The 14,418-nt window shown below is 35.0% G+C and overlaps 1 protein-coding gene across 1 annotated transcript in view; it reads right to left on the bottom strand.

Annotated features, from left to right (window-relative positions):
* dock5 (dedicator of cytokinesis 5) overlaps nt 1–14,418 on the bottom strand; it is a 125,660-nt gene that overhangs the window by 32,748 nt on the left and 78,494 nt on the right. The window contains exons 31-34 of the mRNA XM_056463211.1: nt 13,164–13,305; nt 8,378–8,459; nt 8,204–8,288; nt 3,581–3,667 (exon numbers count right to left, since the gene is read on the bottom strand). Coding sequence (XP_056319186.1) covers nt 3,581–3,667; nt 8,204–8,288; nt 8,378–8,459; nt 13,164–13,305 — 396 coding nt within the window. The remainder of the gene's footprint in view (nt 1–3,580; nt 3,668–8,203; nt 8,289–8,377; nt 8,460–13,163; nt 13,306–14,418) is intronic.

Genomic DNA, 14,418 nt, shown 5'->3' with positions numbered 1-14,418 from the left:
AGTTGAGTATTAGTAGACTGTCTGCTTAATATCCGTTGATACTGCTGCTAAACACAATTAGCTGTCTGAGCCACAGCGCCACCCTATCCTGAATTAAAATAGGAAAGAGGGGGAGGAGTCGGAGTGGATGGAAGGATTCTTCAAGATGACGATGATCAAGGTAAGAAAAAATGGTTATTTATTATGCTTTTGGATTTGTCTGATTGGTGAACCATGTGTTAGCTAATAATCAAAAGCACGTGATCCTCTCGAAATTACTTTATAAATAAACTTCACGAATGAGTACATTTTTCAATATATCCTTAAAATGTAAAAAAAATAGTTATTTATATTATGTTATAGCAAGAAAATGTGAACAGTATGTCTGATATTTTTTCTTCTAAAGAAAGTCTTATTTGTTTTATTTCGGCAAGAATAAAAGCAGATTTAAATTTTTTAAAATCCATTGTAAGGTCTAAATTATTAGCCCCTTTAAGCTATATATATATATATATATATATATATATATATATATATATATATATATATATATATTTTTTTTTTTTTTTTTTTTGACAGTCTACAGAACAAACCATCGTTATACAACACTTGCCTAATTACCCTGATGTGCTGAAAAAAAAAACTTCTCTCCGGTAAACAGAAATTGGGAAAAAAATAAACAGTTGAAGTCAGAATTATTAGCCCCTTTCAATTTTTATTTCGTTTTTAAATATTTCCCAAATGATCACAGAGCAATAAATTTTCACAGTATGTCTGATAATATTTTTTCTTCTGGAGAAAGTCTTATTTGTTTTATTTCGGCTAGACAATTACCATTTTATATAATATTAAAAAAAGATACTATGGCATTTGTTATAGGCTACATGTACATTTTTTACATAACCAAACTTTTATTATAGTCAAGTTTTATTTTAGTCAAGTATTTATAATCAAGTTTTTTTATTTAATTATTTTTGTAAATAACCCAAAAATATATGTTAAGTAAGCATTGTTTCAGGTTATTTTTTGCAGCTATAAAACATTCCAATGCCACGCGCAAGTGATTAAACTGATAGAAACACTACTTCACGCTATTTGGGAAGTCGTTGTTTATTGTGGCTTTTCTGCATTATTATCAACAAGTGGATTTAATGCTGCCATATCAGCAGCACAGCACATACATAATTTTCCACTTCGTTATAGAGAATTTAAAGGCATTGAAATATATATTTTTTTCTCCCACTTTTGGTGCGCATGTTAACTACCGGGACTCGCACCGGCAGAAGAGCATCGCGTGCGAGAGGCGCGCTGGTTCTCTGCGCACACGCGGAGATGCGTCAGTTTGCTTTTTGATTACATTGCTTTTACCAGCGTTGGTTCGGTTGCACATAAAGAATAACGTCTTTATTTCGGAATTACCACTCTTAATAAATACACTTGCATATGAAGTAAATCATATCTCAGTGCATTTACTGGGGCACTGGAGATTTTTACTGAGGCACGTGCCCTAGTAAATTGAGTCTAGCGACGCCCCTACTGTAGTGGAGCACCCCCTTAAGTAGAAACCATTGCTATATATTTCTATATACTATTAAATAAATGCAGCCTTGGTGAGTGTAAGAGAATTCTTCAAAAAAACATCAAAAATAAATATCTTATGGACCTCAAACTACTTTAGAAAAACATAAAAATGACACATCTAGAGACTGGAATATGATAACTTCTATTTTAGTCCTGGCCAGCATGTAATATCCTAGCAACAGCATGGCATTGAACTAAAAAGCACTGTAGTTGTGCATGAGCAAAAGCCAATCATTGCTTCCGGTAAAACAACAAAAAAAACTAAAAATCGAGATGATTAATTGATGAGATGGAGGATCAATAGCTGATTATTTGCCATTGATTACTGTACATCAACAGAACGATTAATTCAGAGGCGGATAGAATCATTACAACTTGATGAAAGACAGCAAACGCAATAACATGCACTGCTGAACTGCACAGAATAAAGCACATTTGTGAAGTTAATAGGGCTCATTTTGATGTCATGTTGTCTTTAAAGAGGCCATCGTGCTTTATTATTCCTTTAGCATGTAATGTGTTTGTACAAAGTTGATCCCTCAAACGAGATTTAGTCTTTCAAACAGCTCCATCCCATCTAAGGCTCCATTTACACCTGTTATTAATTGCATTTTTGTAGGAAAACACACTTGATTGTATTGTTTTTGTGCTTTATGTCGCTGAATGGGTTTAAAGAGCCACAAAGGTTTGCCTTCTGACCTCATTGTTGAAGCGTGCAGGCCAAATAGATCTTAAACTTTGCCATTGACATTCCTTCTTTGCTTTGGTTTGGTTCTTAGTTTCATTAAAGTTGAAAAAAGTCAAAAAAGCTAATGTTTTCTTATTAGTCCTGAATCTAAGCACAAAGCTTAGCGCATCAGAACAAACAGAAACAAATACTGCTGCTGCTCTCCATAATTTCTGTCTAGTAATGTGTAGTGGTGTTATGGATCACCACAGACTCATGGTTTGAACCACATTACCGTTTTGGAGTCACGAATCTGACCATTTTTCATATCAGCAAATAGTAGAGTAGACCAATGTCATTTGCTTTCCATTTATTAAAAACAGTAGCCTTTTGGTTTTAGCGAAAATAACTTATGTTTGGTTTTAACACATACAAATCAGGAAATAAGCTGAATAAAAAAATGAAAATAAAATACAATTTTAGTACTGTGAAAAATGATCTTGCTGATAATTCTAAAGGTATACATTTAACATAATAGTCTTGTACAACACAATTATTTTTTAAAATCTTATTTTCAATCAGTGATTCAATAACCCACAACTTCTTTCGTCATCATTACTGGAAAGCCAAAATGCTTTCATACATGTGATTTGAATAAAGCAGAATGTCATATCCTTGTCGAGCCTTGGGTTGAACTGGCTTTATATATACAAGAATAACAACTTACTTAATTATACAAATAACCTACAAGCGTCACATCACGTTCCTGCATTTGTTGCAAATTACATGACATCACCCGGACAAAGGAGGATGGCCAGACGCACCCGGCCCGAACCAATCGAGGAAAATAAATATATTTATGCTTTTTTGGAGTCAAACACTTTGGACAATGTTTGAACAAAATTTAAGACCTCGTAAGAACCAGATCAAGACTTTTTAATACCTTTAGAGGGCCTTCATTTTCTCATAATTGATTTATCAACTTTTAATACTTTTTAAGACCCCATATAAACGTCTCCATATAAAACGGCTCACCCTGTACATTTATGACACATTTGATTGGTTAGTCTCAGCACAGTGGGTCAGCTGACAAATCAGAGCTCTCTGTGCTTTTCAGAAGGCAGAAATTAGCAGAAACTGGAACTCTAGCAGAGCAATTCAGACTGATTGGAAACAGACTCACTCCAATAATGTATAGTATGTAAAAATAATGATTTTTTTGAACATTAAAGAATCTTAACCAATCATAATACACCAATCAAACAAAAATAATGCATTTTAGCACCATAATTTAAAAAAATCAACAAGTGATCAAGTGCTGTTGACAGATTTCAGCAAAAATGAGTCGCTCACCACAGACATGGATTTCACTTCAAACCACTTGAGGATTCCTGGAAAGCGGTACGCCGTAATAAAGGTGGTCCTTTCGATCCACATGGTCTGTTGGATCAAAGGCACATTTAAACCATCAAGAGGGTTAATCATCTCAATAATCATCTCCAATAACTATACGGGACTCAATTAGAGGCTTCAAAAAACTAACAAAAATTATTCACATTACTGCAATAACAGTCAAATTACTTAGCAATGAGGGCGTTTCTTCTGTGTTGGCGAGCAGTCACTTCCTTTAAAGGTCATTTTCAGTTTCTTAGGTGTCAAAATCCTTATTATCATCAAGGGGCTTGACGTTTTTTATGACTGCAATGCCATTAGTTATTGTGTACGTCTTGGAAGCCTCTGAAAGGACTAGAATGAATAGGATCATAATTGTTGGTATTTTCGACCACGGTGAATGTGTTTTTGTTCAAGGACTCACTCAGGCCAAGAAGCCATACAATACTCATGTGTTTTATAATTGTGAAGTAATTGAGCTATTTATGTTGCTTTACAATAAGTTTCAGCATGTTTCAGACAATAACAAATGTTAAATGATGTTTTATTTTGAGTAATAATGACAGTTTTGTAAACCTTATGACCAGAGAATCTCAAAAATAAAATAATAATAATAATAATAGTTAAAATAATATTTATTTATAAGATTTCTGGACAATGAAATATTGCAACCTTGAGAACAAACTAGAAATATCTCATTTTAGAAGCTTTGCAATAAAATTCAGTGTATGAACAAAAGCCCTAGGGATATCCAGTATGCCTAACATCTTGTGTGTTTCACTGCAAAAAAAAAATCTGAATTTGAGCAAGTCAGAACGAACACATCACAAAAACGCTGCATTCATTTCCATAACATTTCAAGAATTGGATATAACAATCTATAACAATGATAGTAATCTATTAACATATCTTACAAAATAAAAAGTCATTTAGAGCACAGGAAAATGAGAACTAGAGGATAATAACATGCCAGACTTTTAGCTGTTTAGACTCACAATAAAAAAAACATGTTTTTTTTTAAAAATCTCATTCCAAATGTTTTAACTTTAGGACAGCTGAGTAATCAGTATTTGGTTAAATAACCCTGATTTTCAATCACAACACTTATAATCATTTGTTATTCTGCACAGTTGTCTTTGGGTGCTTTCACACCAGTAGATCAATTGTTTTGTTCTGAAACAGGGATTCAAACTGTTACAATGTTGCTCTTTGTTATTGGTGCGGTTCACTTTCACATGGTAAAGTTTCTAAACGGACCAAAATAGCTAAAACAAGTCACTTAAAAGTAAACTCACATTTGTCAGAGTTCCACGGTTTATTTTTCAGAGTCAGAGTTTATTTTAATTTATGACGATGAGCAATAAGAGATTATAAGTAAAAAGCTGCGCTTTAATTATGAATGGTGACACCCTCAGACATCGTCACCAAATATAAATCAGAGGTAAGACTCTCATACATAGCAGTTGGCTTGAATTTTGCATTAGGCTTTAGATTATATAGAGAAATAAACAGGGTTGTTGCTAGATCAGATATGGATGCAGCCAGAAATTAACAAAAATGATTTATATAATCTATTAAATTTGCCATAAATTGTATTACATAAAAACAGTAGAGTATTATTTATGTTCTCTATTAAATAACACAATAAATTGTGTTTTATAAACGTCTACCCCAACCCTAACCCTTAACCCAGCCATCACAGTACTGTAAAAATATTAATTATCGTTATACAGTGTCATAAAATATGCTGCTATATTGATGTGCATATCGCACTTCTGGTCAGCCGTGTATCCCATCTAGACTTATAACAGTTAACACAAATAACTTATAACAGTCTACTAAATAACAGTTAAACCAAGACTGCAGTTCAGTCAGTTTTCCTATCGCATAAACAGCTCTTGTTAATAGTTCAGCATGCTTCCACTTTCGTATTTGACATGAAATGCACAATTACCAGTAGGAATGACATCTCGCCCTACTCATAATTCTCTCTTTATATAGCTGTATATATGGATATTATATATCCATAATACACTGTGGTATAGCCTGCTTTGTTAGTTTGTTGGATCATATTGCTTTCTAACTGCTATTTTGTTAGTTTCAATAGAGCCACGACCACCTCTTTCCAAAATGTCCTCGCTGCAACCATGATGACATACTGGAGCTGGTCCACTACGTAGTTGACCTTTCACCACCCACTAAGGTAATGCCCATGCTACTGTGACAGTTGGGTTTAGGGGAGGGGGAGGTGTAGGCGATCGTCCATTTCGTATTTGACCTGGTCCAGTACATCAACGCACTGCAGCAAGGGCTGTCTCCCTTATTCAGGCAATCTCGGACCGATTGTTTTGGCGTGGATCAGAGTGAGACTGCTGGATTCACATATGCCAAATGAATTATGCTAAGGAGGCAAATGCACTAGGTTCCGAAACAAAAGTCTAGGGGCTCTATTTTGATGATCCATGTGCAAAGTGCAAAGTGCAGGGCGCAAAAGCATTAAGGGCGTGTCAGGATCCACTTTTGCTATTTTAAGGATGGAAAAATACGCTGTGCGCCGCAGCGCATGGTCTAACAGGGTTGAGCTTATTCTCTTAATGAGTTATAGGTGTGTTTTGAGAATAAACCAATCAGAGTCTCATCTCCCATTCCCTTTAAGAGTCAGTTGCAACGCGCCATGGTGCATTTGCTATTTACATGGCGGACTTTGTAAGTGTAAAAACTGAACGCTTCACTAGCGAGAAAACAGTTAAACATAGCATCTACATGCGAGAATGAGAGATGAACCTCCTCATTCTTTACTTTCACTCTTGTGGATAAGGAAACGTGTTGTACGCACAGACATACATTAGCCTATACATAATTAATTTTGTTTGTTAAGCGCAAAGATTTGTTTCAAAACTATTTTTTAATTATTTCTAATTTCCAGCAAACGAATAAATGAACAATAATGACGAAGTGTTTTATCCAAACACACATGCTATGCCCCATATGGTCTAAAACCTGACAGGTGGGCAAATCTAAGCTTGTATTTAATAAAACAAATATAAATATGCATATAATAAATAATACTGCTAATAATAATAACATTATACAAAAGCAAATTGTTATGAATAAACTGAAAAAGTCCCCCGAGATGAAGTAGGCATGAAGGCAGAGGTTTTTATATTTATGTAGGCTAGAAAATAATATTTTTTGTAGTATTTTAATCCTTTAATTCTTTTTCATTTGTAAAGATATTTGCGTATTGCTGTACGTCCTGTGTGTATTAGGCAATGTGTAAGCGAGGCGCACAACTAACGTGCTCTGCGCTGGACTTCAGACCAGCTTTGATCTAATCTATAGAACAGACTATTTAAGTTCCTCAAAATAGCAATGCACCAGCAATACACGCATCCTTTTTTAGACCAGAACGCCTATGGGCACACATATGAGCGGAAATGCATTTGCTATTTAAAGAGCAGGGTGCAAAATGTCAAAACGACTCTTGCGCCAAGCTGAAACTAGCAAATAACAATTGTGTCGCGCCTTGCGCCGGGTGTATGATATAGGGCCCTAGGTGTGAAAGCACCCTTATTCTTAAAAAAAAAAAGAAAGAAAATGACTGATTGTATTTAAATGTTATCAGAAATTTATGGAAAAAAAACAGCAATATTTGACTCAAACCCTAACGTAAAACATCCAGTAAATCCAAAGAAACTGAGAATTTTAGAAAATACTGTAAGTGCTCTCTATTTTTTCAAAGGAGTGTATGCATGTCTGTGTGGCATATGTGATTGTGTCATTGAGTTCACCCAAATATGACAATTTATTCACTATTTAGCCACCCTCAAGTGGTTTCAAACATTCATGAGCTTCATTCCTCTCCTGAACACAAATATATTATATAATATAAAATATTATATTATATATATAAAATATAATAGATATTTTGAAGAATTCTGAAATCTTGCAAGCACTGAATTCCACAGCAGAAAAAACAAATGTTAGTCAATGGTTGCAGGTTTTTAGGTGTCCTTATAATTCTGAGAATTTATTTTGTAATAGAAAATGATTTCAATTATGATTAATCAATATATTGACCTAAATAATCATTATATTACTTGTTTTTTAGTTCACATTGTTATTTGCCCATTTTAACAGATCTGCATGCTGTTGATGACCTTTTCGTGACCTTTAAAAACATGGTCCTTTTAAACCATGATGTGTATGTGTGACCTTTGAAAATAGCCAGTGTAGGCAGGAATTTTGTGGGTGTTTTGTTTTAAATGTGTGTATTTATTTCAGTGTAGGATCCCTGCATTCATTTCCTTGATTCCAGGTTATCAATCATGTTGAAAAGCACCCTCCATTCACTTGTGGGGTTTAAACACTAAACAGATGCTTGATTGACAGCTTCAACTTCACCATTTTTAAAGTATGTGTAATGTCAACAATGCAGAAAGCAATACATCAGCCTATTTTCATCAGAATTCATCTTTTCAGGCAACCTAATTATCCTTATCTGTCTTATCGGTCGTCCTCTGCACTTCAATATTTGCTCAATGTTTGCATGCGATAACGGCAAGAAAATAAATAATAACTCACGGCAAACTCATTGTCGGGATCTTTCTCTCCTTTCCTGAACGGTCTGGAATACTGAAACTTGTCCACCTCATTTGTCCTGTAGTAACTGAGGAGACAACAGGAGGAAATCGTGATCTATCAGAGCATTATTTATGAAAGATCTCAATCGTGAAGGGTGTGAATGAAAAGTTGTACTTGAGTATTTGTTCAGGCAGTCCCTTGTCCTTGAACTGGGAAGGTAAGTTTAGGACTGGCTTCACGGTAAAACACTGAATATCTGCAGAGAATCCATTAAGGGGAGACATATTTTTCTTTTGCATTGCTGTCAGTATGCTGAACTTAAGACTGAAGGATGTGCTGCCCTGTCCATTTATTACATTATTTCTGTCTTTAGTGTAACTTGTTTACAATTGTAACATGTATTTTGTAAGGCAACTTTGGTGTGTCTATAATAACGCAATTAAATAAAATGAATTATTATTGTTATTAGCCTTTTAAATCAATTTTATGCATGATTGTTCAATCCTACCTGACAAAAGTCTTGTTGCCTATCCAGGTTTTAGGAACAACAAATAATAACTTGACTTCTAGTTGATCATTTGGTATCAGAAGTGGCTTATATGAAAGGGACAGGCCTCTAGATTACGCTTATTTCAGCAAAATATGATCATGCCTTGATTTTTAGTGATTTAATTAGGACAGTAAGGTCTAACTTTGCTTAGACAAAAGTCTTGTCACTTAACAGAAATAATGTACAGTATAGAATATAAAGTCATGCTGTAGTGGAAACAGAATGAATATTGTTTATGACTCCCATGAGCTTGGAGGACTGCATCCATACATCTCTGCAATGACTCAAATCAGTTATTAATAAAGTCATCTGGAATGGCAAAGAAAGCGTTCTTGCAGGACTCCCAGAGTTCAAGATTCTTTGGATTCATCTTCAATGTCTCCTTCATCTTACCCCAGACATGCTCAATAATGTTCATGTCTGGTGACTGGGCTGGCCAATCCTGGAACACCTTGACCTTCTTTGCTTTCAGAAACTTTGATGTGGAGGCTGAAGTATGAGAAGGAGCGCTATCCTGCTGAAGAATTTTCCCTCTCCTGTGGTTTGTAATGTAATGGCCAGCACAATTGTCTTGATACCTCAGGCTGTTGTGGTTGTCATCCACTCTGCAGATCTCCCGCCGCCCCCATACTGAATGTAACCCCAAACCATGATTTTTACTTCACCAAACTTGACTGATTTCTGTGAGAATCTTGCGTCCATGTGGGTTCCAATAGGTCTTGTATAGCTTAAAGAAAATGAATGAATGAGTTCAAGCTAAAAAATAATAGGAGGTCAAAATGGACAAACATGGGAGATTTTTTAAGCTTATCCCGGTTTGTTTACACAACTAACATTTTTTATGGTTGATAAAATGCATGAATCTGAAAACACATTACAATATAATTTTTTATTTATGTCACCACGTTCGTATTCGTGTAAGCACCTAAAAATGTGAAATTTTGAAAACAATGTTTATGCATAGTAAATATTTAGGGAGGTGTAGAATAAAGGCAACAGCGAAAAAACACACAATGGAGGTTGTGAAGATGAAGGTGGTTGTGTTGTTGTTACTCAAGGAAAATTCTACATAGTGGAATTGTTTTGAACATGATATTGTGTTAATGCATAGGTCACAAACTCAATTCCTGGAGGGCCGCAGCTCTGCACAGTTTTGCTCCAACCCTAATCAAACACAGGTGATCTTGTAGTCTTGAACACCTTGACTATTTAGATCAGCTGTGTTTGATTAGGGTTGGAGCAAAACTGTGCAGAGCTGTGGCCCTCCAGGAAATGAGTTTGAGACCTATGTGTTGATGTGAAGCATTTTTTTAAATGCAAGGGAATTTTTATTTTGCAGCATAGTTGTCATGTTAATATAATAATAATAATAATAATAATAATAATAGGGGCGACATGGTGGCACAGTGGGTAGCACAACCACCTCACAGCAAGAAGGTCGCTGGTTCGAGCCTCAGCTGGGTCAGTTAGCATTTCTGTGTGGAGTTTGCATGTTCTCCCTGTGTTCCTGTGGGTTTCCTCCGGGTGCTACGGTTTTCCCCACAATCCAAAGACATGTGGTACAGGTGAATTGGGTATGCTAAAATTGACCATAGTGTATGAGTGTGTATAGGTTTCCCAGGGATGAGTTGCGGCTGGAAGGGCATCTGCTGCGTAAAATATATGCTGGATAAGTTGGCAGTTCATTCCACTGTGGCGACTCCAGATTAATAAAGGGACTAAGCCGAAAAGAAAATGAATGAATGAATAATAATATTAATAGTAAACCTTATTTTTATATAGCACCTTTAAAAGTAGCATCTTACTATACCAAAGCCAAATTACACAAAATGTTTAGCTCTATTTTACCTATGTGTGACAAGTGTAAAATTACAGAGGACATCACAGCTCATGCGTTTTGGTTTTGCCCTTCTTGTTCAATTTCTGGACAAACATTTTTGATTTATACTTCAAGGCCTATAATATTACAGGACACAGAGCTCCCTCACTCTTCCAAAACATCTCCAACAAGCCCTTACTCTAGGCATGACTGTGGCCAAGCAGCTAATACTAAAAATCTAGAAATCTCCTTTACCTCCTTCCTTTCGAACCTGGTTAATGGATATGGCCCTCGAAAGGCTCAGATTTATCAGCTCCAATTCTAATATAAAATTCTTCACTACTTGGGAACCCTTTCTCAGAAATTTAGACCTGAAACGGGTTCATTCTAAATCCAGCACCCCTCATGAAAACTGACTGGCACACTACCTTATAGGACTTTTTGATGTCTACATTCTGTGTAACACTACATTTTGTATCTCCAACAGCTGAACCCACATGTATGGTAATTTATATTATATTTACCTGCAAAATGTGTATATTCTGAGACGATGTTTGTTGGGTTTTTTCTGTTGTACTTAAAAAACGTATCTTAAATAAAAATTTTTTTTTAAAAGTGGCATCTTTACAGACATAAAATGTGCAGCAGTAATAGACACAAGGGTTAATGCAAAAAATGCAATAATAAAAATCATTAAAAACACATAAAATAATAATTTTAATAGATCTAAAAATCTTCATTCATTCATTCATTTTCTTTTCGGCTTAGTCCCTTTATCAATCCGGGGTCGCCACAGCGGAATGAACCGCCAACTTATCCAGCACATGTTTAACGCAGCAGATGCCCTTCCAGCTGCAACCCATCTCTGGGAAACATACACACACACTCACTCACACTCATACACTACGGACAATTTAGCCTACCCAATTCACCTGCACTGCATGTCTTTGGACTGTGGGGGAAACCGGAGCACCCGGAGGATACCCACGCGAACGCAGGGAGAACATGCAAACTCCACACAGAAACGCCAACTAACCCAGCCGAGGCTCAAACCAGCGACCTTCTTGCTGTGAGGCAACAGCACTACCAACTGCGCCACTGCGTTGCATCTAAAAATCTTATAAAAGTCAAATCAAATCAAATTAAATATAGCCTAAAGTTAGCAGCTCAACTAAGCGAGCATTTTAAAAAGCGCTGCATCCAAAAACTTAAATCACCTTATCAAGATGAAAGCTGAAAACACTCTCTTACTTAACACTGTAGTGGAAACTTTGTTCAAAGGAGCAGCATTTATTGCATTTCTGTCATGCGGTATGGTGCTGGATTTACAGTAAAGGATGTGCGCTCTGTGCCATTTGCATTTATAGCATTTAATGCATTATTAATACTGTCCCTCGATCAATTTAGTGTGCCCTTGCTGATTAAAAGTTTGAATCTTGTAAAAGAAAGGTGCTCTACTAAATTTGTCCCAAAATACAGAATTGATTAAGGATAGAAAACATTTCTCATTTGTTTGTGACAGACGAGTCTCCTCATTGATCCTGTTGGCCAGCCTGAGCACCTGCTGGTGGTCTACTCACACCTGCAGCTTCTCCACGTTTGACGTCCAGTGCTCTTTAGCCACCGGTGTCTAGACTGCAGCTCTGCACAAAAAGATTGGCCAGAGGAGAAATGGTTGTGCCAAACTGAGGCTGGCTTCCCTTGAGGTTTTTCCTTCACTTTCGTCAATTGGTGAAGTTTGTTCCTCGGCACTGTCGCCACTGGCTTGCTTGGTTTGGGACTAGTGGAGCGGCACATCGATGGATTTGTGGATTTGCTCTTCAGTGTTTGGACTTTCAGCAGTATTTAAACCATCCTAAACTGAACTTCAACACTGAAAACTGGATTGACACAGTTTCAGTTTACTAGAACTTCTATGTTAAGCTGCTTTGACACAATCTACATTGTGAAAGTGCTATAGAAATAAACATGATTGTTCTAGGATATGATATTTTGAGTAAGGTTATAGCAAATGAACTACAGTTGACAAGTTTAGGATTGGCAGATCAAACAAAGTAAGTATTTCGAAAAGTGTTGAACACAAAAACATAATCACTTCATCATGAAAAGATATTTATATTATAAGGATATAAAATAATATATAAGATTTATATAAGATATATAAGAAAAAATAAATAAGAAAAGATTTCCTATTATAAATGTTGAACTGAATGTTGAAAACAAGGAAAATGGGTAGTTTCACCCAAAAATGAACAGGACCACATCCTTTACTCTCCCTCATGTGGTTTTAAACCTTTATGAAGTTCTTTCTTCTGTTGAAGATGATATTTTGAAAAATTATAGTTGCTTGCAACAACTGACTTCCATAATAGGAAAAATATTACTATGCAAGTCAATAGGTGCCAACTACCACCATTCTTTGAAATATCTTCTTCTGTGTTTAATAAAAAAAAAGCAACAAAAGCAGATGAGAAAATGATGCCAGAATTTGAATTTTTGGGTGAACTATCACTTTAACAAGGGAACAGTGTTCAAAAGAACAGCTATTACTACGTGATGTTGTATCTTGCTGGACTGCGAGTGAAGGATACGCTGTCCGGATGAGCTGCATATGCTTTCAGCAGGTGGCGATGTGCTGGTCATCTTCACCGCATTGGGAAACTGAGACAACAGCTTCAGACTGAAGTCCTCCAGCCACTCATACTCTTTACCACGGTAAATAAACATTTTGTTCTGTTTGGAACAAGCAGAGCAAATTCAGCATAAACAAACTGAGCACAAGACTTTTCTCAACTATTGCAATGGTTAAAAAATTGTAGCAAATTCTGTAAATTATTTTAAGGTCAATATTATTAGTCTCTCTAAGATTGTTTTGGCAACAGAACAAACCACTGTTGTCCAATAACCTGCCTAGTTAACCTAATTGACAGTTAAGCTTTAAATAGCACTTTAAGCTAAATACTAGTATCTTACAAAACACACAGTAAAATATTATATGCTATAGAAACTATATTATATCATGGCAAAGAAAAAAAAAGGGTAATAGAATAGTTAATAAAACTATTGCGCTTAAAATGATATTCTCTCTTAAAAAACTATTTGAGGATGATATTGAATATTTGATATTGAAATTACACATTTCACAAGAAGGCTAATAAAATTTTGACTTAAACTATGGATATATAATATTTTGTATATAATTTTTACATTATAACTTGAAATGACTACATATTAAGGTATAATATAATTGTGTTTAATACACAGCAGGTCTACGGGGATTTAAAAGGTAATCCTAAATAGGAACAGCTCAACTTATTCATACTATGATATCAAAATTCTTGTAGACATTATTGCAAGCTACACTACAATTTTGGGGAGAAAATTTAAATATCAATCAATTCAAATAATCAATTTCCTAATATATATATATATATATATATATATATATATATATATATATATATATATATATATATATATATATATATATATATATATATATATATATATATATATATATACACAGTTGAATTCAGAATGATTAAACCCCCTATGATTTTTTTTTCTTGTTTAAATATTTCCCAAATGATGTTTAACAGAGCAAGGAAATTTTTTAGAGTATGTCTGATAATATTTTTTCTTCTGGACAAAGTCTTATTTGCTTTATTTCAGCTAGAATAAAAGCAGTTTAAAATTTTTTGTGAACAATTTTAAGGGCAAAATTATTAGCCCCTTTAAGCAATTTTTTTTTCGATAGTCTACAGAACAAACCATCGTTATACAATAACTTGCCTAATTCCTAAAATTATAAATGCATAAAATTAAAGTCATGAAATGAATATTGTT

This window comes from Danio aesculapii, chromosome 8, assembly GCF_903798145.1.
Source record: "Danio aesculapii chromosome 8, fDanAes4.1, whole genome shotgun sequence".
NCBI classification, from domain to species: domain Eukaryota; kingdom Metazoa; phylum Chordata; class Actinopteri; order Cypriniformes; family Danionidae; genus Danio; species Danio aesculapii.
Note: the sequence above shows the minus strand (reverse complement) of the source record. Positions and strands in the feature narration are given on the sequence as shown.